The sequence below is a fragment of the Apus apus genome, chromosome 6 (genome assembly GCF_020740795.1).
Source record: "Apus apus isolate bApuApu2 chromosome 6, bApuApu2.pri.cur, whole genome shotgun sequence".
In the NCBI taxonomy this organism is placed as follows: Eukaryota; Metazoa; Chordata; class Aves; order Apodiformes; family Apodidae; genus Apus; species Apus apus.
Genome location: NC_067287.1, coordinates 32,131,234 through 32,157,356, shown reverse-complemented (window position 1 = coordinate 32,157,356; position 26,123 = coordinate 32,131,234). Strand labels below are relative to the sequence as shown.

At 41.8% G+C, this 26,123-nt stretch overlaps 1 protein-coding gene across 6 annotated transcripts; it reads left to right on the top strand.

Annotated features, from left to right (window-relative positions):
• The first annotated feature begins 240 nt into the window (after positions 1 to 240).
• Positions 241 to 25,907, top strand: MFSD6 (major facilitator superfamily domain containing 6). 6 transcript variants are annotated; one of them, XM_051622959.1, is made up of 9 exons: positions 839 to 926; positions 6,816 to 6,996; positions 7,476 to 9,072; positions 13,432 to 13,529; positions 18,712 to 18,873; positions 19,430 to 19,528; positions 21,626 to 21,906; positions 23,507 to 23,525; positions 23,742 to 23,835. In XM_051622959.1, the coding sequence occupies exons 3-9, from the start codon at positions 7,529 to 7,531 to the stop codon at positions 23,750 to 23,752; spliced, it is 2,214 nt and encodes a 737-aa protein (XP_051478919.1). In that variant the 5' UTR covers positions 839 to 926; positions 6,816 to 6,996; positions 7,476 to 7,528; the 3' UTR covers positions 23,753 to 23,835. The 6 variants fall into 6 exon arrangements, with proteins under 6 accessions (XP_051478917.1, XP_051478918.1, XP_051478915.1 ...); XM_051622957.1 differs by lacking the exons at positions 839 to 926; positions 23,507 to 23,525 and adding an exon at positions 241 to 342 and having other exon boundaries at positions 6,905 to 6,996; positions 23,742 to 25,907; XM_051622956.1 differs by lacking the exon at positions 23,507 to 23,525 and having other exon boundaries at positions 840 to 926; positions 6,905 to 6,996; positions 23,742 to 25,907.
• The last annotated feature ends 216 nt before the right edge of the window (positions 25,908 to 26,123 follow it).

The following is a 26,123-nucleotide window of genomic DNA, read 5'->3' as shown; positions in this document are numbered from 1 at the left end:
TCTGAGATCTTGAAGGTGATCACTGAGCGCTTGAGCTTACTCCTCAAACAACTTCGCTGCCTCCCGTTCCGTGTGGGGCCGATAAGCACCTCAAACCTCAGGCTGGCCTTGCACTTTCGATTATTCCCCTTCTTTCACCCAGCACGGCGGAGGGCTCAGCGGCGCGGGGGGGCCCAGCTGCTGCTCGGGAGCTGCCCTCCCTGCCTCTGCTTCTCCGCAGTTACTGGAGGGGGAGGGAAGTTTGTGTCGTTGTTTTGAGCCTTCGTGCCTTTTTATTTGGACATCATTCTCGAAACGGTGCTGCTGAAGGGATGATGCCAGCGGCCGTGGAAGACACTAGAGGTAATAATTTCACTCTTTACGCTGCAAATACATCTTTGAAACTCCCGAGGAGCAGGAAGCACCGTGCACGGTCTTAAGCTTTTTTAGGGCCCACGAGCGCTCCCTAGACGCGGTTTTCACCCCCCGCTGGCCTCGCGGAGGGGCAGGGCCGGCTCGGCGGGGAGCCGAGCTGCCTCCCGCCGCTCCCCGCCCCGCAGCCCCGCCGCTCCCCGGGCCGCCCCGCCGCTCCCCGCCCCGCAGCCCCGCTGCTCCCCGGGCCGCCCCGCCGCTCCCCGCCCCGCAGCCCCGCTGCTCCCCGGGCCGCCCCGCCGCTCCCCGCCCCGCAGCCCCGCTGCTCCCCGGGCCGCCCCGCCGCTCCCCGCCCCGCAGCCCTGCGCGACCCGCGGCGGCGGCTCCGGGCGGTGCCGGCCCCGTCCCTCCCGCAGCGCCCCTGCGCGGCGACGCGGGGCCTGGCCGGGGGGCGGGCGAGGGTGCGCGGAGCCGCCCGCAGCAGCCGCGGCGGCAGCGGGAGGAGGAGGAGGAGGAGCGGGAAGGGGCTGCGATGCTGCCGGCTGAGCGGCCCCCCGCAGCCGCCCCCGGGCGAGGTGAGTCAGCGCGGCCCCGCGGTGCCGGGCCGGCAGCCAGGCCCGGCTGGAGGCCGCCCCGGCTGGAGGCCGCTCGCCTGCCCGGCCCGCGCCCCGCGGGGCTCCGGCAGCACGGGCCCGGCCGCGGGTGCCCAGCCGGGGGTGGCTGCGGCGCGTCTGGCGCTGCCGCCGGGAGCCGGGCAGGCAGCGGGAGCCGGGCAGGCAGCGGGAGCCGGGCAGGCAGCGGGAGCCGGGCAGCCGCCGGGCGGGTGCGGCCGGCCCCGCTCCCCATCGCGGAGCCGGCACCGGCTGCAGCTCCCTCCCCACCGGCGCCATGGGCCTCGTCCCCGCGGCCGCCCGGGGTGCTGCCCTCGGGCCCCCGCCTCAGCGCTCCCCTGCCCTCCTCAGCGGCCGCCCCGTTCTGCTTTGCCTTTCCGGAGGTGCCTCCCGGGAGGGACGGAGCCGCTCAGCGGCTGCTCGGAGCGGGCTGGCTCGGCTCCCTTCGAGGTGCCCTGGGGGTGGTTAGTTGCGGCTGAGCAGCCACCCGGTTAGAATGCCAGCCCGCATCGCCAGCCGCCTGGCTGAGGGGTGACCGCCGAGACCCGCGGGAGCGGAGCGCGCAGTGCCGGGGGCGCCGGAGGGGTCCCCTGTCCCCGGGGGTGTCCCCGGGGGTGTCCCCTGTACCCGGGGTGTCCCCCGGGAGCTCCCGCACAGGCACCCCTGCCCCTGTCCCTGCTGCCAGCCTCCCGGGTGGCTGCCACTCCGTTGCTTTAGTCCGTAAATTACGATGTTTTTTAGTAAGCAGGTGGTCATTTGCCGCTCTGTTTATTAAAACAAGCGTAGGATCAGGTGCTTGTTTAATAAAATCAGTACCATAGGTGTTACGGGTGCCTGTTAAGATGGAAGTGAAACCCTGTGTTGACACCCATAGGTGGTCGGCAGCTGTGAAGTTTTAACAGCAGCTCTTTTAAAAATGTCTTCTTAGTGAAAAATGCAGTGTTGAAGAGTGATAAACTTGAGTTTAGCAGAGAGGTGAGTGGCTGTTTGAAGACAGCATTGAAGTATTTCAGTAAAAACTCACCCAAAAGATGATTATGTTGCTAGGACATAGAGGTTCTAGTTGTCCACTGTGTTTAGTAATGATTGTAAAATGCTAGTTTTGTACGTTGGCTAATTTTCTTGTATTTGTTTCCCTGGATAGAAACAGTGGACAAAGAGGACATCAATGTTATTGTTTGTATTCTCCGAAGACATCTATCTTATTGTTTGTGTTCTCCCAAGACCCACAGGGCAGTAAGGGAAAAGAAAACAATCCTCTTTTTAAGAATGATGGCAGCGAGAAACCTAGTAAAAGTCTGAAGAAGGTTTAAATAAAATTAATTCACAGGTGGAGTGAGAATATGAGAGCAAAAGCTGCTGGTGTGAGGACCTAATGTGAGGAAGCTGTGGTTAGTCATGAGCTGTTAGCAGGCACAACTGAAATGCAACCTAAAATTCATCTCCATCTTCAGCTACTCCGGGCACTTCCCTGTGCTGTGGTTGAAGGCAGGTTTGTTGTTTACCATCATTCATGAAGTGTAAAGCTTGGCAGTGTGGGTCTGTAGTTGGTAAATCAAAAACTGGTGAAAAAATTGGAGGCGAGTGAGGCTCAAAATAAACATTAAAAAATAGAACCTACTGGGGCATCTTAATTTGCACACATGAATCAGAAAACATGATTGGAAAGCAAGAGTCGTAAGTTGTTTTTCCTTTAGCAGATGAGGATCTGATGGTGTTCTTGGCTTCTTTGCTGTTAATACTAGCACTATTATATCAACTTAGCAACTTCAGACCTATGAAAAAGTGCATTAAAACTATTATAAACCTGATCTTGACATACTGTAGTCTCTCGATCTAATTGACAGTGTGTCAAAGTATGTGGGGTTTTATAGACATATCAAACGAAGTAGAAAAACCTATAGACCAACACATTTAGTGCAGTGAATGCCAAGCATCACAAAATAAGAGATAAGCGTTTTAGAAAGAGGTGGTTTCACTTCATGGAAACTTGGATTGTGGTGGTTAATGTTACAACACTAATGTCTCATTTGAGATTCAAAACAAATATATTTCTCAGCACCAAGTTACTTCACTAAATGTGACTTCTTCCTGATTTTATGAATTCTGAGTAAGGTGTCTGTGCTGGGGCCTCACAAGAGCACTGCTTACCTTTAGAGGGCAGGGGATGGTGATGTGGGCAGGTGGGTCAGCCTGACCTGAGCTGGTCTGTATGGCTTGGCAGGGGACAGCCCTTCCAAGGGCTCTGTCTGGAGGCTGGCACACCTGAGAGAGGTCTGGGGACATGATGCAAGAGCAAATGTGAAGTCTGTGCAGTTCTCTGTCTTGATGTGAGTTGTTTGCATAACATTCTCCTCCTTTTTGGCATGGACACAGACAACAGCAGCAGGCTTTTCCTTAGGGGTGAAATTTGCTTGGAAATGGAAGACATGGTCTATTATTTATGTTTATTACAGTGATGCCTTGTAGGCCTGCTCAATGTGGGGCTTAATTCTGAGAGATGCTGCACAGCATAGCAGAAAGCCTTTAATCCAGAGGTTTTGTAGTTTAGATCAACGAGACAAGGGGGTGAGGTGAGCTTTCTTTGGAAGACAGATAGTTTTTAAGTCTACTTCTCTAGCACAGACCTCTTCTTGAATCAAACAGTAACTAGTGACTGAAAGGTTTATTCCAGAAACGTTTTTTCTATTAGCAGATTTTTAAAAATGTTTGTGTGAAAACTGGATGTGGAATTTAATGTGTTTGCTACAAAGTCAGTTTGCTAGTCAGTGGAAGTCTGAAAGGGGTTAAGTAAGATGTGGTGCCATGTTGGCTGGCTTTGATTTATCCACACAATGCAAAGAGCAAGCTGGTCTGCCATGTTCTTACAGCTGCACGTTGCTTGAGAGATTAATTAATGATTCCTGTTCTGAAATTCTACTCTTAAGAGTATGTTTTCCAAGCCTGTATACATATGAATCTTCTACAGTGATTTCCCTACATATTAAACAGGTTGAGCTACTCTTGTTCATTTGCACTGTCTTCTGATGAGCTGTCCCGTGGGTTTTGTTTGTTCTTCTACATTCAGTATACACCCAAACCCTGACTTTGAGTCTCTGCCTTGTGATTCTTAATTATAATTTAATTCTCAAAACTCAGTGAACGGAATATACATGCTGAATAACACTTATTTCAAAGCAGCAGTACTCCTTCACCCCAAATCTGACTTTCTGTTGGTCTGCAAGTGAAGTTTTAATGAGTTTTAATGCTGTAAACTGTATCATGATGTTTTCCCTGAGAGGTTTAGGGATTTGCTACCTGAGCCTGACCTGTTCATTGGCCTTTTTTTTTTTTTTTTTTTTTTTTTCCCTGAAGTACAGTGCAAAGCAGGTGTTTTGAGGTGTTGTGTTTTTTCTTCCAAGGTTTTGGGAAGTGACTCCAAGGGAACAGCTGAGTTTTTGATATAATATGTTATTATTGACCTTATTATAATTTGCCTTCCTTTTTTAAGGAACTCCTTGTAATGTTAGGTTGTCTTGAATAGATTAGCGTTTTATCCTTTCTGAGCTTGAAATCCTCTTAATTATTAGGAGAGCTAGTGTAAATGAGGATCGATTTAAGAAACAAAAAAGGCAAGAATGCCAAGAAGATACTTAACTAAAAGCAGAATACCCATTTTTGCCTCTTTCCACCTACTCTCCAAATAGCTTCATTACAGTCATTAAAATGACTTTTGTCATCACTGAATTCCTGGGACGAATGCTTTTTTCTCTGTTCCTCAAATAGTTGCTCAAAGATAAAAGTCTGTAGAAAAGTTACTGTAGCTGTTTGCAAAAGATGACTGGCTGAAAGATGTGTCATGGAAGGGTTTGAAAGTGGATTTTGACTTGCTGGAGGAATAGATAACAAACTGGGTGGCAGCAATCTGTATCAGGAAACAGAAAAAATAATAGACTCTAGTGCTTATCTTAAAAAAATTGTATCTGTGCAAAGCTTGAAGGAAAAATAGTCTTGTGGTTAACAAGTATATTCTTTACATCTGAAAAGAAGCGCCTGCACTTGTGCATAAACTCTGTTCTGAGTTTTGTAGTGGTTTGGAAACATAAACCTGTGGGGAGACAAAAGCTTGTTTGTCAGAGGACTGAGGTGCTTTCTGGTGATGTACATCTGCTGTGCTGTCTGCTTGCTAAGCCTCTTCACTTTCCCTTTGTGGGGCTTTCTCAGGATCTTTGCTGAAGTTTCTTCCAGTTTGTGTGCTTGGGCTTTGTTGATTGTTTGTGTGCTTACCTAAGTTTAGGGAAGATAGCTTCAAAACTGTTACTCCTGTTTTTCTGTGAAATGTTACTACTCTGCAAGCTCTCTGGTCTCACTTTTCATGGCTGGACTGGTGACATTCAACAGTCCTCTATCAAAACTTTGTGCATGTTCTGTCTCAAAAGAGTGAAAATTTAAATTGATACTGAAATCTCTTTACTCTCTGAAGCTTTCTTCCTCACTCCTGTTCTCTATTGTTCTTTTTAAACTTGCCAATATGCTTTGTTCTATCCTTCTGTCTTGTGGATCTGCAGATGTTTTTGCAAAAAGGGAAGGTGTAGCATTTGAAAACTATGGTTAAAATAACCAGTGGGTAACTAGTCTCTTCTCACTTAAAAGTATGTTGTTTTTCCATCTGTTTGACTTGCTGCACATTCAATCACTGAATGGCATGGCTATTTTTTCAGTAGAAGGAAAGCTCCACAAATTAAGTTTTTTGTAGCTTTTTCAGTAACAATACTGCTTTGTTGGTTTTCTCATTTTCAGTCATTTTTTTTTTAGAATTAAAAAACCTGCTACATAAAATCACTTTCAAAAACCTGACTCCTAAACAAACTAGCGATCAAAACATTAAAGAATGCCATATGGCTCCTACTAGTCTTGATGCTGTTATATTTCTGGAGAGTACATTCTGTGTTATTAATAATACTCAATGAAATGCTCCCAGGGTGGGAAAATATTTACTGACATTATTGTGAAATATACTTTTCATAGTGTTCTTACCCAAGATGTTCTAGTCAAAATACTAGGAGTGTATCTTTTGGATTAATCCTTGCAGTGGGTTAGAAGCAGATGGATACTGGGGCAGAGAAGAGTTAGGGAGGGAGGAAGAAGATGCAGTAACACAAGTGTTGAAAGATAGCTGTGTAACAGTTTTAGTAGAGCTTCTTATATATATATGGATGGTCTCTGAAGGAACTGGAGAAGAAAGCAGTCTGTGTGTATGTCCTGGCATCGTTTTGAATAACTTCTGACCTTGAATACATGAATATTTAAGGTCCAAGATGTTTATGCAACCTTTTCTCTTGAAGTGAAACCAGAGATCCTGGTAGATAGTATCCCATAGAAATGACATTTAAAAGTGAAAAACACATGCAAACCTTGTGAGCGTTCGGGTTTTTAATTGTGGTATTTGTAGACTTGTCTGTCACTGAACTGTGTAAGGTTTAGATTCTTTTAATGGACTGCTGGTTTTAGATGCATCCACGGCTTGTTCTGTCAGCTGTCGTGCGTGTTGGATCAGTAAGAAACAATTGATTTAACGTACTTGTGAATGTAGGCATCTCTTTTCTGTTATTAGCCTTGCCTCAGTTTGCAAATCCATTGTCAGTATTTAAACAAATTCTGAATTAAATAATTTAGAGGCACTGGAAAGAAATATCAATGCATGACTAGTTTGAAGGGGATGATGCTGAGCTTTGGAAGAGTGCAGTTTCTGTGGTGCTCTTTGAGGGGGAATAAGGTACTGATGTGCAAAAAAATACTTCAAATTCCTAGAGACTTGATGATACCATTGTAGGGCCTGTGCTTATTTTCTGTCCCTTTGTTTCTTGCTTTCAGATCTTTGATGGCTTTGAAGTTGTTATCCCCGTTTTGAGAGTCCCTTGTGTTAAAGCCCCATCCTAATTCCCACCTCTCTTCCCATTCAGCCTAGAAGCTGAAGCCTCCCATCAATTTCTGCAGTGGTTGTGGAGTGTTTGGAAAATCATGTTTCAAGAGGAGATTGATTACTCTTTTGAAGGTCATCATGAGGCTTTGTATAATAATTTGTTGCAATAATTAAAAAAAACCCAGATACATATGTGGCTGTATTATTTAATTTTGAAATCATGGCTATCCTTTGGTATAGTATGGACTACTGGAAATAAAGCAGTTAGCCTTGGGGGAGAAAAGGCAACTTGAAAGAAAAGACTTGCAAATGCTAGCATTTAAGTGCCACAGTACCTTTGAATATATAAATCATTCTTTATCCTAAATGTGAAAGGTGCTTTATTGCACAGTGTTAAAGATGCTCTTGGGAGAACCACATAGAATTGGTTATGAAATATTTCGTGATGCTACCATGTACCAGCAATCTAGACAAAAGGCCTACCCTGGTATTATGTTTATTGCTCAGGAATGTCACTTACAAAAAAGAAGCTGTCTTTGTCCTTGGTGACTGTCATTGCAGGTCTATTCCCATGTGATACCTTTATCATCGTGTGCTTTATTTGTTTGCAGGGTAGCTCTAGTTCCTTGAGAGGTCACCAGATACTGGATGCTTGTGGTAAACCATGGCAGCTGATGATAAAGTTGCCATTCTAACCGACGATGAAGAAGAACAGAAGAGAAAGTATGTGCTTGCTGATCCTTTCAATGGCATTTCCAAGGATCAAGACTTGCCACCTCAGAACGAATCCCCTTCAACGGAGACAACCACAGTCCCAGATGAAGAGCTAGACTGGTTAGAGAAGCACTGCGTCAAAATAAACAATGATCTTCTGATCTCAAAGGTCTTTTATTTTTTCTTCTATTCTGCATATGGCTCCCTCTACCCCTTGCTGCCTGTGTATTACAAACAGCTGGGTATGACACCCGGTCAGAGCGGACTTCTGGTGGGCATCAGGTACTTTATTGAGTTTTGCAGTGCTCCCTTCTGGGGAGTGGTGGCAGATCGCTTCAAGAAAGGAAAGATTGTCCTCCTCTTTTCGCTTTTGTGCTGGGTTTTATTTAACCTGGGGATTGGTTTTGTTAGACCAGCCACCTTAAGATGTGTACCAAAGGGCCTTCCCCCAGCACATCCCACCAATGCAAGCAGCCTTTTAACAACAGCTTTGCAAAACGCCTCGATGTCTTCTCCAGTAACCACAGTGAGTACTTCATCCCCAAAAGTTCGTGGCAAGAGAGACCTGCTCACTTCCAGTCCGGTCACTTTGGAAACAACAGGGACAGCTAATCCTGAAGTAACATTCCTATTAGCTACACAGAGCAACGACGTGGCGTTGGTCTTGGAAAACAGTACCCATTTAATTTCGAAGAACGCCACTGCTAGCCCAGCCTTACCAGGGAATGTGACGCCGAGTACCTCTCCAGCTGCCATCACCACCAAGCCAATGCCTTCTGACCAAGCTGTGCTCGTTTATGATCAACAAGAAGTTGAAGCCATCTTTCTTCTCATTCTGCTGGTTGTCATAATAGGAGAATTCTTCAGTGCTTCCTCTGTTACTATTGTGGACACAGTAACACTGCAGTACCTTGGCAAACACAGGGACCGGTATGGATTGCAGCGTATGTGGGGGTCTCTGGGCTGGGGGCTGGCCATGCTCTCTGTGGGAATTGGCATTGACTATACCCATACAGAAGTTGTTATTGAAGGTCAAGGTTGTAAAGCTCCTGAGTACAAGAACTACAGGATAGTTTTCATCGTTTTTGGTGTGCTGATGACAATGGCATTGATTGTGGCCACTCAGTTCCGATTTCATTATGCGCACTTCAAGCAGGATGAAAATAAGAGAAAAGAGGCAGAAATCTCACAGGTGGACAGAAGTGCCTCCAATGAATCCTCTGATAACACTCCTACCAGTATGAGCCAGTCGCAGTCCTTCAGTTTTTGGGACCTAATTAAACTGCTGTGTAGTATCCAGTACGGCTCAGTGCTCTTCGTGGCATGGTTCATGGGGTTTGGATATGGCTTTGTGTTCACCTTTCTTTACTGGCACTTGGAAGACCTGAATGGCACCACCACTCTCTTTGGAGTTTGTTCTGTGCTCAGTCACGTGTCTGAGCTGACTGCCTACTTCTTCAGCCACAAATTGATTGAATTGGTTGGTCATATCAGGTAAGATTGTTAGCCATCCTTAAAGAACTGTACAAAAAAAAGTTGAATTTCAGGCCCAGCTTTAGTTACAAAGTGAAATTACAGTTAATGCTTTTTCTTTTTTTTTTTTTTTTTAAATGCTGAGTCCTGCTTGCCTGTTGGAGTTTTTAATTATTATTTTAAGAGCTGAAAAAGCTCTGAAATGCTTGCTTTGCATTTAAGTTGCATGTTGGTGTGTGCAGTATACCTGGCACCACAACCTTTTGCAGACAGTTCCCCAAGACATCTTAGTTCACTGATACAGAGCTCTGTTAGAGATCTTAACACATCACCACCTGCTCAAGGCTTGTCTGTTTTGACATATGAATACTATTCATTCTAGGGTTTTTTTTCCTGATGGGTAGCAGCATTCAGGAAACCTCCTTTAGCCTGCTTCTCCTTGTGGGCAGTTCTTTGCCCCCACAGTAGCCTGGAAAGGTGTCACTTGCACACCAAGAGGGGAGGAGGACGACATGATGAATTGAGGCAAGCACCTCCTGTGCACATGCCCTCATAATCAGCTTCTGGGTGTTGGCAGAATGAGGTTGCAGCCTGGTAGTGTCACTTTCCAGTTCAGTTCTTGCTCTCTTTTGTTGGAGCTCTGTGTGTTAGCTGCTGAAGGGAGGTGGCTGAGCAGGGCTTCTGCCGTTCTGCTTGCCTTGTGTAAGCAAACTGATTCTTCCAGCATGCTAGTGAATTCTCTAAATTCACAATTGGCTTAATTTCTGTATATTCTAAATCTCTTTACTTTTCTATAAGAAAGCTCAGGGGAGGAAAGATGGGGGTAATCTGAATTAATGAAGTTGTAAAGGTTTGGGGTTTTTTTTATATATATTTACTCAGGTACTCTGTGCAACTGAGCGCAGTATTTTTTAAGTTATCTGCTGTGCATTCTGTTCTGTGGCTTTGCTCTCTGTTTTTTTGTTTTGCTTTTGTTGGGATTTTTTTATTCATTTGACCTCTGCTAGAAGTTTTTAGATGCTGAGCACAGCAACTCGAGAGATTAATTAAAATATGGGGGGTTTTCTGCCTTTAAGCTGAGGAGGATCTTTTACTTTGAGCCGGTCTTTTAATCTCTGAATCTGACAATAATTAGTATGAGAAAATACAACATCTTGCATGCAAAGACTGGAGGAAGGAAATGATGATGGAGGAGTGGTGAGAACAGATCACAGTCTTGATAGCTAAAGATAGCTTGGATGTAATCTTTCAGTGTGTGTTGTTATAGTACAAAATTCAGGCTTAGACTTCTACTAGAGAAAAAACAGAAAACACAAAAGAATGGCAGGCTTGTGCATAAAATGAAATATAATGGGATAGGAGCATTGGCCAGTAAAAAGAAAGATGTTGTACAGGATTAATGCCTTTTTATTATTTTTTTCTTCTTCTTTGCATTGTTAAGCCTATGAAGCCAAGACTGGATTAAGATTCAGTTGTTAAAACACTAGCTCCTATTTGCAGTGAAACAACATTCTTTATACGTACACCTGGGAAACGCATATTAGTCATAATTTAATGTCATCTGATGCTTACTTGTGTTTAGTCATCACAGTTTGAGATGTCTCCTTCTGTTTGCCTTTCTCCTTTTACTTTTTGGACTTTGTATAATGCATGGTTTGTTCAAGAGGAGGCAAAATTTTTTTTGAGTAATAAATATGAGTTCACAGCTCATTCTTTGCTGGTGTGTGTATGTTATACACGCTGCTGGTGTTTCTAGCGTTGCATATTAGCAGGTCATGAGATGAATCTGGAGTAATGACAGTGATTGGTTTAGCTAGAAAGCTGTTAGTGTCTGTACAGACTTAGGAGAGGAGGGAACGTTGCAGATGTTAGAAGCTGTTAAAAAGATAGAAGTCATCAAAAAGTGGGGGGAAAGCCACAAGTTCCTTGTGACGGAAGAGCGTACAAAACTGGCTATCAAATGTTTAGACAGAATGGTGTCCTGCATAGAAGCACTCATAACTGCCATTGACTTCAGGAAGATGATGTTAATATCTGGAAGTAACCTCCCACTTGAGGTTAAGCTTGAATGTGTTTGACCACAATTCCAGAATGTAAGTTTTTATAGGAAGCAGACACCAGTAGTCATGGCTGTAAACAGCTTGCTCTCCTTGGCATAAGTACAGATTCAGTGCTTTAAATGTTTTAACCTGTAAATTGAATATGGTGTTTCTGTGTGTACTGTGTATAGGGTTCATAAGGATCATCTGCTTACATTATCCTGCTCGGTCTGATAAAGAGCCCAAGTGATTATCAGAAATACATTTTTGAAAAGACTGTAAAACACAAAGGTTCTCAAGCCACATACGCCTCCAAAAGCACAATTAAAAAAATCTCTGTAACCTGTAATTTACCTAAAACTCTGTACATATGCCAACAAATTAAAAGGTAGAACCTGACCAAATTTCTGCTCCTAATCTCTGATTCCAGATCTTTCTGCAAGTGTAGCAAGGCAGAAAAGCACAGGTAGCTAAGTGTGTTAGTGATGAGGAAAAAACTTTGAAGCCGGAGGAGACATATTCACATCTCTGGTCTGGCTGTGATAGGAAGGAGCTGAGATGGGGAGAAAGTTCTTGGTGCACAGTTTTTCCTGGGCAAAATTGAAATTAAGCTGGCAAGAACTGGTTCTAAACAGAGTGCTGGGCACATCTGTACTGCTGAGGGGAAAAAACAAGTGTATGGTGAGGTGATTCCTTGGTATCCCCAAGTGTGTGCATCACTCTGCTCCTTCCCGGTAGGGGAATGAAGAAAGGAACCTGCAGACCTTGTGTGTTTGTTTAGCTTTTGTGGCAAATGTGTCCTAACACACTTCAGAAATGTGATTGTACCTAAGAATTACATTAAGCTGTGGCTGTGAAAGGAACAAAGTTATTTGTTTGGAACAGAAGGCATTAATTAAGGAGATAGGAAATTTATGATGCATGGCTCAAAGAACAAGTTTGTTCTCTTTATTGTGTAATATCAAACTTTTTCATGGCTTCCCATGTTTTCTTCGATGAATGCTTGGGCCTGTGTTGCCTAAAGGCAGCTTAAACCAGCTGTTGATGGACATTACATGTATCTGGAAGCCACACATACTGGTCTGATGTGTGATTTGAGGGGGGGAGTTCCTGTAGGCTTACCAAACTGGCTGAAATCTGTAAATCCGTGTTGCTGTAAAATGCATAGACCTGTGTTGATAATTTGGAATGGTGTTTGATATCTCTGACATGATGGAAACTATAATACTGGTATTTCAGCTGTCAACATGTGTATTTGGAGACCTCAGATGTTAACAAGATGTTGCATTTGTATTATTGCATCTCTGGATTTTTCATTGGCTATGTGCCATTTAATTAAATCTCTGTGATTTTGTATGCTAACTAAATAAGCAGCACAGAGAATGATGAGCCCTTTCACAGTATCTGTCCTTACACCTTAATTATCAATTGCATTTATTTCACTTGTGCCAAAACGGGTCAACCAAGAAGCCAGGTTTGGACAACAAATAATCCTTGTCTCTGAAAAAAATCTTTATAAACGTTGCAGTAACATCTTTTCTCAAGCTAAAAACGTTTCAAATTAAGTCTTTGTTTCCTAAAAAATAAGAGAAAGGTAGTTTGATGAATAAGCACCCTGGAGGTAAGCTAAGCTAGAAAACTTGAAGGGAAAAGTCATCAGGTTAAACATGTGATGGGAAATGCACTGCAGAAATAGTCTTTGTGCTTAATTGTTTAAAAACTGGTTTAAGAGTGTTTTTTCTCCTCCTTCTGATCTGCAGCATCTGCTGCTTTTCAACAGAATGGTTAAGTTTTATCCTGAGGCATGTTGCTATTAACCATATTGCTTCTGTGGGATGTGTTTTTAGAGTAGCTCTTAGCAGTTTGCAGATACTGGGACTACAAACTTATATTAATTGGGGTAAAATTAATTAATACAAACCTGCACCAGGCTTACATTAAAATGGAAGATTGAATTTGTGCATGATGAGAAGATTGTTTGGAAGGGGTGTTGAATGTGCTCAGAAAAGGTCTCTCTGAAATATGCAGAGCGTGGCATGGAACTACAGAGTTGAGTTACAAGGGCAGCAGACCCTCTGAGCTTTTGCATTATTATTTTTTTTCCATTTGGATTTGGAAGAGAGTCCCAACTCTCTCAGTGTGAATGTGTTTGGAGTGGGCGAGAGGAGAGTTTGAGTGCAGGACCTGGAGTATTTATTTTGTGTTGAGCAAATGCTCAGCAGCAAATGTATTGGCAAACAGTACGCTTGCAGATGATTTCTGAAGCAGTAAGGTATATTATGAAATACCAAAAAAGGAAAGTGCAGACTGTCCTGACTTCTCTTTCCCTTTCTTCCTTCAGAGTGCTTTATATTGGTCTTGCCTGTAATACAGCTCGATACATTTACATCTCGTATCTGGAAAATGCCTGGACTGTCCTTCCGATGGAGGTTCTTCAAGGTAAGACAGGGCAGTCAACCCTTCAGTGTAAGATCAGGTGATTCCATTTATCATGTTTTCATGTGAACTGTTATTAAGTAAAAATCTGGTATTGCTCTGTTTTTTTGACCATAAATATCCCAGAGTGTCCAGGCTTATAAAACATGACTGTTTATCTTGGGAAATATTTGACGTCAGAAGGGTGGGTTTGCATTTGACTGTGCACAGTTCTCTGTTTATTCAAACAGAAAAGTGTGAGACCAACACACCCTTTAGCTAAACAAAGGCAGAAGCACGAGCTGGGTACACACCTACTGCAGATCCTGTTTGGTGGTAAATGTGATCTTCATTAAATGCAAAAGGTTCTTGATAGGTTGTCGAAAACCAAAACAAAACATAGCTGGGTGATTCTGCCTCTGTTAAAATATTCTTTAGCTTTTCAGTGACTATAGAATTTCCTTTTTTTAGTAGCTAGAGAGGAATTTCATGCAATAGCTTTGTCTGTGCTAGTACAGCTTCTTTAAGATACTTGCCCTTTAACTAATTTAAATAGGACAGAGGTGTGGTCTGGGAAAAATAATTAGAGCTTTGTTTTCAAGTCGTGTTATCAAAGAAGTCTGTATGATCTTCATTGCAAAGTGAGAGTGTACATGGTTCTAACTTAAATTTTACAACATTTTTTCTTGTCTTTTCCTGTCACTTCTCAAAACCAGATAACGTCTGAACTATTTTACTTGTTTTTCTTCAGGATTTGAAGAATACTGAAGTATTTGGGTTTGCAAGCTTACAAGAGAATGGTTAATTTAAATGCAGAAAATGTTTTCTCTGCCTTTAAAAATAATTGTACCATCTTTTTTAAAACTAGTATTTTGGTTTTATACAGTACTACTTAGAAAATTTTCCACATATTATACTTAGAAATTTTATTCTTCTATGTCCAGCATAATTGGAATTTGCATTAACTTTTTCTACTATGTTTACAGAAATATTTGTAAGGTAGATTTTTAGCTTGAGTTATAAAATGCCATTGGAGAGCACTGTGTAGATGTCTACATTTGCATAGAAAATAAATGTGTTTGTGTCCTGGCTCCTTCCCTCCCTGCTAACATGAATAGTTTGTGTTAAAACTGCCACAGCAGCAAACTTCTGAATTGTTAGTGAAAAAATCCCAAACCACAACTCTTGAATTGATACTTCATCAGTTATACCAAGTGTTAAAATACAAAAACGTTGCAAAGAACCTGAAAAATGCCTTGTGGTACTGAAACATCTCGGGGGAACAAATGATGAACACAAAGCTTTGGGTGTTACCTTCTAGGTAATCCTGTTTCAAAGACACCTCAACTCAAAATATAGGAAAAAAACCCTTGTGTCTCAACAATACAGCCATAAATTTGTGCCCGGAAGCATCCTGTAATAATGATTGAGAAAGAAGTTTCTGTTACTTTGAATCCTGGTTTTATTCTTCTGAAATTTCAATACGAATTGCTTAATATGTAGGTTTGGTTTTACAGCAAGGCTGTGAGGGAGCTTTTTTGGTGGTTTTTTTGTGTGTTGTAATCTTCAGTAATTGAGATTTAAAGAAAGAACCGAGGACCTTCAAAATAATACTGCCTCACGTGCACTTTTGTTAATCTTGCTGTGTGCAGTCATTTGTAGTCAGCAAATGAAAAGGCTGAAAGGCAAACACACACAATTTCTCAAAAGCCTTTGTGTTGTACATGCTCTTCTTACCCTGCATCTGACATGGTTTATTAGTGTCCACGATGTGCATAGGTGTACTATATGTGTGTCTAATTACTGCTGGTACATTTGTAATGTGCCAGTAAGCTCATTCAGTATTGCTAAATGGGAGATCAAGTTTATGTTTTTAGAAGTAACGTTGAGGGTTTTTTTTCCTCTATTACTTTCCCCTCCTCACTGTTACCAGTTTTGATCTTTTCTAGATTTGTTATTTCTTTTGCAGCAGTTACCAAATCCTGTTTCTTTGGGCTCTTCTTTCTTTCCTACACAGCCACTGAATCTGTAGGTAAGGGAGAAGAGGTGACTCCTTAATGAAATTTGCTGAGGTGGAAGCTGTTATTTTTGTTAAGTGAGTTTGTTGACAGAGTTGTAGCTGCTTTCCATGTATAAGGTTAGGAGTATTTAAAAAGAACAAAAAGAGAGTAGATTGTGTCATGAGGGCCATGTGACTGCATCAAGTTGATGGTCTTTTAATTCCTTGAACTTTTTCCAGGAAGCTGTCACGTTCTACATAATTCCAGTTCCATCAGCCAGAGGGATATTAAGGTCAACAGCAGTTTCAGCTGACTTCTGTAAAGAATTTATTTTTCTGTTTAATATGTCACTGCAATACAAGAAAGATTGTCTCCATGTGCTGTGCTGAAGGGCATGGAGAGATTTCTGGAAGATGACTCTGCAAACTGCATCTATTGATTGTAATAAGAACCATGCTGTGCTTTAGTTGCTGCCTGTAACTGGGATGGGGAGGACTCTAAGTGCGTTGCACTCTCGAAGGAGTGGAGGAGAAGATTCAAATTCAATTCTTAATTTAGAGTTTTTAATCTGTATGCTGTATTGACTTGCACATGCAACAGATAAAAATAAGAGCCTAGGCTGAATCTTTAATAACTGAAAATTTCAAGATGTCCTTGTAGGCAAATGCATTCAGCGTGTGCATATATAGAGAGATGTCATGTCATCAGTTTGCAAACATGCAATAATTCTTGGTCATTTCTCACGTAACAGATTTAAGTTTTGATATGCTTGTTAGCTGCAACTTACTTTTCCAAAGCAGTGGTCCAGGTTCTCTGGTAACAGCTGTGCTAGCTCACCAATTTGCATAACAAGAATTTTCTAAATTACAAAACTATATTGATGACCCCCAAATTAGCTACTTTAAGTCAGCAGATACCGAACAAACTCCAAAACAAGGAGTTTTTAAGAAGTGTCATCTACTGATGCTGCAGCAACACCATTTTGTCTAGAGAGCAGAAAGCTTGGGTATTTAACAGATACATCTCCCTTGAAGTAAATTTGGATCCCAAAATCTTCAGCTCTTGGTTTATATGTAAATTATCCTAAGTTTGCTAAAGATTATTATTCTAAGCATAACACTAGGGTTTTTACACTTCTTGGAACTACAGTCCAGATGGTGAAGTGAGGGTTAGTGGTTTTAGCAAATAATGTGTGTGTGTATATGTGTGTGTGTGTGTATATATAATGAACAACTTCTTTTTAAAAGAACTGTGGTTAGCAGTAATCCAGACCAGACTTCCTATAAAAGTAGTTGTAATAACTTCCAAATAGTTACAGTTGCATAAATAATTATTATAAAAATCACATTAGTGATGTACACACATTAAAAAACCCACCACCCTCCCTGTACTTTTACAGGCGAGTGAAATAAGCTGGTTTACAGGTATGGATTTAGGTTTCAGAGGAACTGGGAGCACTGTGTTCTATCTGGATTGTCTAGTAAAGGTGAAAACATCCAGGAACCTGTTTGTTAAGTTATGGCCTTTTGTTTTCAAACAAATACAGTGGTATTTTGCTCCACAGTTCAAATAATTTCTGGTGTGTTTTTGATTTGCCTGGCTTTAAAACTTGACCTACTCTTTAGTAGCTGATAAAGCTGAATGTTTTACATTAATTTATATCCTTTCTAAAACAAAAACCTCATTATCTGTATTAGATTAGCTTTGCTTTATTAGGACAGTTCTTGGTTACTATTTCCATTGCATATGTGGGTCTGCATTTTTAAAAGCAGACATTCAGTGAGCTGTAAAACTGAGCTTTTTGGATGGAAAAATCTGAGTTTTAAAGCCTTAAATTGTAAATGGTGAGGTAAAATACACTCGTCCTAATGTAAGCTTTTTATTTTTCAACAAGATGATGTGCTGTTACCAAAACCAGCTCTGCAGTGTATAAAAGTAGCCTTTACAAACCTGAAGCTTGAGACATTTTTAATTAGATTTGGAATGAAAATTAACTATACAGCCTTGTGGACATGTAACATCTATACCTGAATACAGTGCTATTTATCATTCTACAACTAAGTAAAATCCAAGGTATTCTGGGAGTATATTACAAAATCATGTCTTTTCCTGCTCTTATGAGTCTTCAGTCTAAATGCCTAAGTAATTATTGAGTGTCCAACTGTTCACTAATAAGTCAAGCATAGAGGACAGAAACATGTTGACTGAATCATCAGCTGTGCCAACATTTTTTTAAACTGAGGCAGTAGAGTTTAGGCATTGGTAAGCTGTGATGACTATTTTAATACCACTCAAGTAAGAAAAGAAATATTCCCACACAATCTGAGGGTGGCAAAATAGATCAGGCTTATTTAATGTGCGATGAGCTAGTTTTGTTTTTCCAACTTCTCCACAACCCTGCCTTTTCCCGTCCTCTTCTTCCCCACTCCACCAAAAAACCCCACCGAGCAGGTGCTTAAAGCTGAGGGCTCCACCTGCAGCCTGTTCCTGAGTGCTGGTGGTCATTCACTGTCCTTCCCCTCATGGGAGGAGAAAATGTTCCTAGCTCTGAACCAACAAGGCAACTGCCAGAAAGAGATGGCCGCTCCCTGAGGAGCTTGTGTGTTTGCCCATCCAGACCACTCAGTGTTAAGTACAGTCAGTGCTGGTGTTGAGTTCAGAGACAGTTTGCTTGGAGGCAGTTGGTCTGGGGAGGGAGGAAGAAGGGCAGGAGGGGATTAATTCTTGCTTCTGAAATGACATGGATATCTCAGATACTGTTTGGATTTTATCACCTTTGCACTGCCATCACTGTGGCAGTGAGGAGGCTGCTGAGAGGCATCAGTGCTTTCATTGCCTGCAGCTTATTAAATCAGGACTGTATTTCAGAGGCCCTGGGACATTTTCCAAGGGACGAGGAATCTGGCAGAGAGACTTTTTTAGGGTGCTTTATTCCATCTTCCTAGGGACTGTGTCTTGAGAAGAGAATTGAGGCCATCTTGGAGAAAGAGCTGTTGACAGACTGCAGAAGGAGTTGTCAAGTCTCCCTGCAGCTCGGTTGCCAGCATCACGTTACCAAAAGCTGATTGGTACTCCACAGCCATTTGTCAAGGAAGGGATGTTGTTGCTTTTCTCCAAGGCGTGCTCCAGCTGGTGGGGGCAGTGGATCTGATGTTGCGTTAGTCTGCTGTGGACCCCGTGCTCCTCACAGTGTTCCATCCCTGCAGGTGTCACGCACGCGGCTATCTGGGCAGCTTGTATTTCGTACCTCAGCGCGGCGGTGCCTCCGGAGCTGAGGACGTCAGCCCAGGGAATCCTGCAGGGCCTCCACCTGGGTCTGGGCAGAGGATGTGGGGCTATGATTGGAGGGGTTTTGGTCAATTACTTCGGTAAGCAAAAATTGTGTTGAAGGTTTTTATTTTCTTTATTGAAACTCTGGTTTTACTGAGCTATGAGTTTTAAGCTTATTTATGCATAAGGTATTGTTATGTTTTGAAGAGTAATACACTCTGTGTAAACCATGGAATCATAGCACTGCTTAGGCTGGGAGGGAGCTCAAGAGATCTCCAGTTCAGGTCCCTATTCAAAGCAAGGTCAGCACTGAGTGCAGGCCAGGTTGATTATGGCTTTGTCCTCTCAGCATTACAGGTTGATTAAATACATTATACCTAGATATTTTTAGTTTTGTATGAGCAAATCTCCAACCTGATCTGTAAGTAAGATGAATTAATCCTTTGTGAGAGAAGAGGTTGATACTATGCAGCCTCTCGATGAACAAATGAAAATCTAATTACTTGGTTAAAAATCCTTTGCAAAGTCTGTTGAAGAAGCGTTAGGGGAGGACAATGTAATGAGACAAGCTAATAAGAGTCTACATGGGACAACACATAATGCTGACTGATTAAGTTAGTAGATTCTCAATTTAGAACAAAAATCTCGTTACAGGTCCTGCTGCCACATTCAGAGGAATAGGGATGGCTTGTTTAGTGATTCTTCTTCTGTTTGCACTGATCCAGTGGATGTTGGTTCCTGATGAAGAAGAAGGTAAATACTTATGTCACTGAGAACACTACAAAAATAGAACTTGTGCAAAAAAGTGTCTCTGAAGCTCTCTGCAGCTTCAGTTTTGTGGGTGTGGTGTCTTTACTCAGATTTTGATAAAGCAGTTTGTTGTTGAGTGAGCAGGTTTTTCTTGAGCAAAGATAGAAATTGAAATAGTTGTGGTGCTGGTTGAAGAAGGGCAGCACCAAGTTTGGGATCTCTTCAGGAGGAAAGTGTTACATATTTTACTACCTCTATGTCCTCTCAGTTCTGGGTTAGTCTTAACAGCCATTTCAGTTGCATCTGTTCTTTAAGGTCACCCTGACCACTGTATGCTCTGAGACTCTACAGTCCAAGCCACCTCTGCCAGAAATTGTAGAGATGGCTTCAGAGGACACAGACTATTGTAGCTGCCTCAGTTCTGTTCTGGCATCTGAGAAGTTTCCCGTCAGGTGCAACTTGAATTTGTACATCTTCACCCTTATGAATATAAGAGCTAACCAGAAATTAAATACTTGGTGCAAAGTTAAGGATTTACCATAAATCTTATTCTTACAAAGACAATAAAACTGAAAAATTCTGGAAAGTCATGATTTTTTGAGCTGCTTTTTACCAAAATGTTACTTTCTAGTGTGAGCTTTGTGTATGATATGAAAGTTAGTTTTATTTAGCTGGAATATTAATGAATTGTCCTTGACTAGTTATCAAGTTGCCTGTACTGAAGTGTTCAAGTATTTGTTTTGCTAGAATTTTCTTCAACTCTGCTCAAGTGATAATGGCAAAAAATTGAAAGGTGAAAAGGATATTTGCTGCTTCAGTTTCCCATCAACTTTTGGTTAATTACACATGAACCTACAAAAAAGTAGTTTGTTCTTAGTGGCCTTATTCTGTTTAGTTTGTTTCAGTCTTGAGTTTTCATTTAATACACACTACCCATCTCAACAGCCTGTCCTTTCATTCTAAGTTATGAGGTTGCTCTTGACCAGACCAGCTGCATGAGTGAAACTCAGCATATGGTCAGGTGTGTGCAGGATCAGTCTCTTCCTTTCTTCACTAATAGAGAATATCCAGCCATGGCTCAAAATAGCCAGTACTATCTGAGAGTCTATAAACAAAATACAATTTTATGATTTTGAAAAAAATTACAGTCTTTTTAATTGGTAAAGTATTTCTACTCAGAAGAAATATTTTCTCAAGATTTACTGTATGTGCTGTTTATACTCACAGACAGCATACAGCTGTTACTTAAAACATCCAACAGCTTCTAACTATCTGTTTAATTACTTTTCATATATAAATACTCTGGCTCTTGAGACTGTAAGGCACATTTTGTTGGGTCATGACAGTAATTTTATGGATGATGTTTCCAGACAGTTGTGAAAACTCTTTCAGATTACGAGAAGACCTTAGATATAAAGATCTGTTGGGAGGATTTCTTCCTTTACTTGACACTCTGCAACAGATATTTTGTCTCCTCCAATATGTCACTAACTTGTTATTTTCTCACTAACCGTGTAACTTCATTTCGGTAACTATGGTGGGATGGTTTGTTTCTTAGATAAAAAAGTGAAGAGGCAACTTCTTTAAGTCAAATCAGTAGGTTTAGGAACTGTTCTGATGAAGTAGGCTGTGGGACTTCACTGAATGGCGCCTGTTTGAAGCTAGTGTTTAGTTACAAGTTGCAAGGTACAGGCTTGATGCAGGTAAGTTTGCTGCAGGTCTAAAAGACTGATTTTCAATTTGCATGTAACATGAAAATTACTTAAGTTTCCATGTAGCACAAATAAACATATTTCTAAGAGCTAGCTGGAAAAAAATGGGCTGCCTCATGCTCATTAGCTCCTCCTGTTCCTGCAGCCATCTAAAATACCTGTCTGCAGCTGCAGAACAGCCTTGCTTCTACGGCCACATCCACCTCATATTTCCCTAGCTAGGCTGTGGCTTGTCCCACTCCAGGCTGTCTGTGCCAGTGCTCTGCTTTCAGTGCAGTGATAACCATATTATGAAAGCAAGAAACACTTTGTTTTCATTGTCTGCTTCACATTTCTTTTTAAGCTTGTTGGCTTTTGCCAGTCATTCTTACTTTGCTTTCAACTTCAGAAAAGACAATGCTGGCAGAAAGGATCCCAGTGCCTTCCAGTCCTGTTCCCATAGCAACTATTGACCTTGTACAACAGCAGTCAGAAGATATCATGCCTCGGACTGAGCCCAGACTCCCTCTGAAGAAAACTAAACACCAAGAAGAGCAAGAGGATGTCAACAAGCCTGCCTGGGGCATCAGCTCTTCCCCTTGGGTCACTTTAGCTTATGCTGTCTACCAGATAAAAGAGATGGTTAAACTATCCAAAACCAATCCAATTCCTGAGAACCAGCCTTTGCAGGTAAACTTTTAATGTACAGGAAGTTCTTATGTATTTGTTGGGTGCTTGAAAACCTTTATAGCTGTGTCAATCTGTTAGTGCCTGGCAGGTATTCTCCATCAGCTTGTAATAAGTTTGGAGTTGTGAAACAGTAGTTGAAATGTGGCATGAAACAGAGATGATTTCTGAGTATAGTACAGCAGGATTAACTATTTTTGCAAGTATTATCTACCTGAAGAGGAGAGGAAGAGACATAGAAATACACTGTTTTACAGGCTTGGATATACTTGAATTCCCTGTAAGTTTACATTTGTTTTCATATTAGGTGAAATGTGTGGGTTATACATTTTGCAGAATTTCTAAGTTGATGCTTAAGCATGAGAAGGCACAGCTGCTTACCAGAGTGTAAAATGGTTCTTACTGAGTTTTGCTTCCTTGGGTAATGCTGTCAGATGTCTGCATTGTTGCAGCAATAGGCCTTCTAGACAACTACTGATAAGGATGCAGAGCCTTCTTTTCAAATCAAGTTCATATCTTTTTTTAATCTAGACTTATACCAGAGAAGAGCCATTTCGTGACTTAAAATATCTGATTGCTGGTGCTTATTTTACACCATTTCCCTTCTGACCAGTCTCCCCTCAGAATACCTTTTTAATACCTTCAGCTTCATCAATGATTGATGGGCTTGGATTTTGAGCTATCATCTGATGCTTTGGATGTGCCTTGCAGAATGAAGCTGAAGCATACTGCTTGAGCAAAGTAGGGAAATGCTGTCAGTGCAAGTTTTAGAAGAGCAAGCATGGTTAATGTTAAAATCTCTGTGTTAACCTGTCTGGAAGAGTGGGTGAGGTTCCTTCTTCTGCACCCGGTAGGCGTAAACACAGAAGTGCTTTTTCCACAACTGCCATCTTTAGAAATGGGTCATTTGGGATATGAGTATGAATCAGCAGAGCACGATGGGTAGGAATTTCACCTGGTCAGTGATCTCCTGTTTTTCTTATTTGTCTTTATTCTTGAAAATGTATTTACAGGCACATCTGCTTTAGGTTGGTTAAGTTTGTGAAACAGCCTCCTTAAAGTGAAAATAGATTATTTGGAAGGAGGGTCAGTGCACAGAAAATGGAATTGGTGACAAAAATTATTCCTTATTATTTATTTAAGATTTTGAGTTGATTTTGCTATTGCTTGCCTGTACTCCTTCAAGCAAAGGGACATACTTGCCATATTGTCTGTTCTTCAGTGGAAAACAAATAATCATAGATAGCGTGTCACTTCCTAACGTGAAGTGTAGTAGTGAGAAGACTTGCTGTTTGAACCCTGGGGAATGTAACTGGTGTGTAAATGTGCTCTTCTGTTCTGTAGTGAGGCCTGTTTGAGTAGACTGGATGGAATTGTACATCAGTACTGCAAAAGTTGTGCCTTTCAGCAGGTCCAAGCAGTATGTTGGGGAGGGAAGGAACTGTTGAGGAAAGCTGTGTTTAAGTTGCATAACCAAAAAAAAAACAGAATTGTTTGGTCAAAAGAATGATCATCTTTGAACATACTGAAGTCCAGTTAATTGTTTTTTTACCCCTTGAAACACAACAAGTTTGTTTTTTGCATGCTTCTTGGGAAAGTGCAGTTAGGAAAAGAGATGGAAGGTAAGCTACTGTCTGCTTGCTGTTAGTGTTATCTGGATTTAAATGTCCTACTTTTGCTTGGCTTCTTATGTTTGATTTGTTATGTTGCGGGCATTCCAAGTAAGTGCTTTGTGAAATTCCAGGAATGCCTGGATGCATCTGGGGGTATGTCACTGGGGATAGTGCCATGAGTGCTTGCATTCACTTCTTGCACACAATCCTTTCCCCTCTCTTTAGAAAATCAATGAGAACTGCAGTGCTTCATCAGCCAGTTCAACGAGTCAGCCCCCAAATCCGACAGATTCTGGGCAGTCCAGAAATTGTTCAGCACCAACACCTACAGCAACATCAGATTCCCAACTAGATGGCGACCGCGTTGTGTCGGATCATGATGCTCAGCCTGCTGCTGCCGGGCCCTGAGATATGCTCATCTTATCAAATCCAGTGCATGGAATTCTGCTTCTCACCTGGGAAACGCTGGAGTAGGAGCTCAAAAGTAGGACTTCCTTCATCTTAATGATCATAATATGATGCAGTGCAAGCTTTTAACTATATAAAGAATATTTATATGACTGCACAGAGCAACACGAGCAGGGAAGCCAAAAATTTGGAATTCTTGAAGAAAGTGGTGTGGCTGGATCCAACGGTAGGAAGAATTCTTGGCTGCTTTGCTAAAGCTGAGTCAAGTGATATGAGATTTCTTTGCCACCTAGAAAAAGGGAGTTTGCTCTTCACTTGTTGAGGCACAGAGTGTCTTGACTCGGTGGGGTGATTTTCTCCTTTGAATTTGTTCTCTGGACAGAAGTAAATGACTTTTTAGTAGAGAAACTGAGTTTCACTGCATAGTCTATGAGAAAAGATCCAATAAATACAGAAACAGCTTGAAACTGTCTCTGTAAAGATTTCTCAGAAACAGATCAGTTTTAGCAAGTGTATCTTCATGTTATGGATTAATTAAATACATATTCAGAGAATATGTTTTTGAAGGTAATGTTATCTTGTTTGAGATAAAGGTTTAGTTCTGCAAAGAAAAGATTCTCAACTGGTGTTTTAGTGAAACAAAAAAGCTGGAGGAAGGCTTCTGAAGAAGTTAACCTCTGTGCTTGCAGCCCCTCAGTTGGGCATAGGTTGTGTGCATTTGGGTAATTTTAAGTTTGATGTTGTATTGAGACAAGCATATTTGATGAGATTGCACAACCTGAGATTTATCAAGGGTTTCAGTGGACACACTGTCTTTTTGGGTTTTTATTTAATCATCTATACAATGGTTTATTTAATGCAGTGTAGTTAACATAGTTATTTATTAAGAAAACAGTAAGCTTTAAGTGCCTAGGGAAGGTGGGGGGTAGGGAGGAATCACCTAAAAATCTTTAGGATTATAGGGGCAAAGTTGTTGATGCAGAAGTCAAGTAGAGTGAGAGATTCTCAGGAGGAAGCAAACATAACTAAATTGCAGTATGTTTAGGAAATGACTTTGCCCAATGGGAAGACACTGGAAGACTTTGCATTGTTTTGTGACACTTTTCAATATTAACTGCAGCCAGCTCACTCGCTGGTGCACAGTGAATGTTGCTGCTTGAGAGATGTCCTTAGGCTCAAGGAGGAGTCTGGGGGGTTTAGTCAGGATAGTGTTTTGGCCCATTTGCTTTTATTAACAGCTTGTTCGTGGGAGATTCTGAGCACTCAGCTTCTACGGGACTGAGTATTGCTCAGCCCTCCCTGACATCAGATGCATGTGATGTGTCAGGCCTGCCATGCGGAAGGTGTGTGCTGGGGGACTGTACAGTGATCCAGAGGGAAGATGAACAGGAGCACAGGCTTAGGTGAGAGGAAGATGGCAGCAGCTAAGCAGGAAATCCAGTTTGCTTGATTGAAGAGGTGTCCCATAGCTGTGCTTTAGCTGTGCTTCTAAAACAACCCATGCTCTGGTGGTGCCTGGGACCAACACCATAGACAATAACAAGAAACATCGATGACTAGCCACTAGTTACTTCTTTTGCACTTGAACTTAAATGTACTGTACTCACATAAATCCTCATGACTTGTCTAAGTGTCCTTTAAAATCAGAAATGTATTTATTGTATGTTTGTATATCTTGGGGGAGAGCTAAAGACTGAACAGGTGACAGGACAGAAGGATGCTAAAAATCATCTTGAGGCAAACCAACCATTTGTTGAGTTCATGCTGTTATGGTGTTACCTCAGCTGCTACTGCATAGCACCTGGATTGTGAAGTGAAGAGCTTGTACACTGTGTTTACACTTCAGAATTGTGTATTTGAAATGCCTGCTCTTTTTGGAATTGTATAGTCATTCTATGTTGCAAAATGGACATGCACACCTGGATTTTGATATTTGTGAAACTGTAAAACCTGTGGTAAGAAATATATCCCTAATGTATTTAATTCTATCAATCTGAACTTTTATTACATTTGCTCATATTACGCTGCCAGCAGTAAACATAATAACTTGAGCTGAAAAGAATTCAACTTTTTGCTAGGTTCACTGCCTGGAGGATAGTGAACCTAGAGCCTGGGAACTACTCTGGAGCAGCATTAATATCTGTTCCATGATAAAATCTGATAGTAGGCACAAATGTCCTTGTGTGGGGCAGGGAGGGT

Coding starts and splice junctions, on each gene's coding strand:
- MFSD6 (XM_051622958.1), top strand. CDS start 7,529: ATGGCAGCTGATGATAAAGTTGCCATTCTAACCGACGATGAAGAAGAA. Junction 18,874..19,429: donor GGTTTTGGTCAATTACTTCG/GTAAGCAAAAAT, acceptor ATCTCGTTACAG/GTCCTGCTGCCACATTCAGA. Junction 21,907..23,741: donor CTGAGAACCAGCCTTTGCAG/GTAAACTTTTAA, acceptor CCCTCTCTTTAG/AAAATCAATGAGAACTGCAG.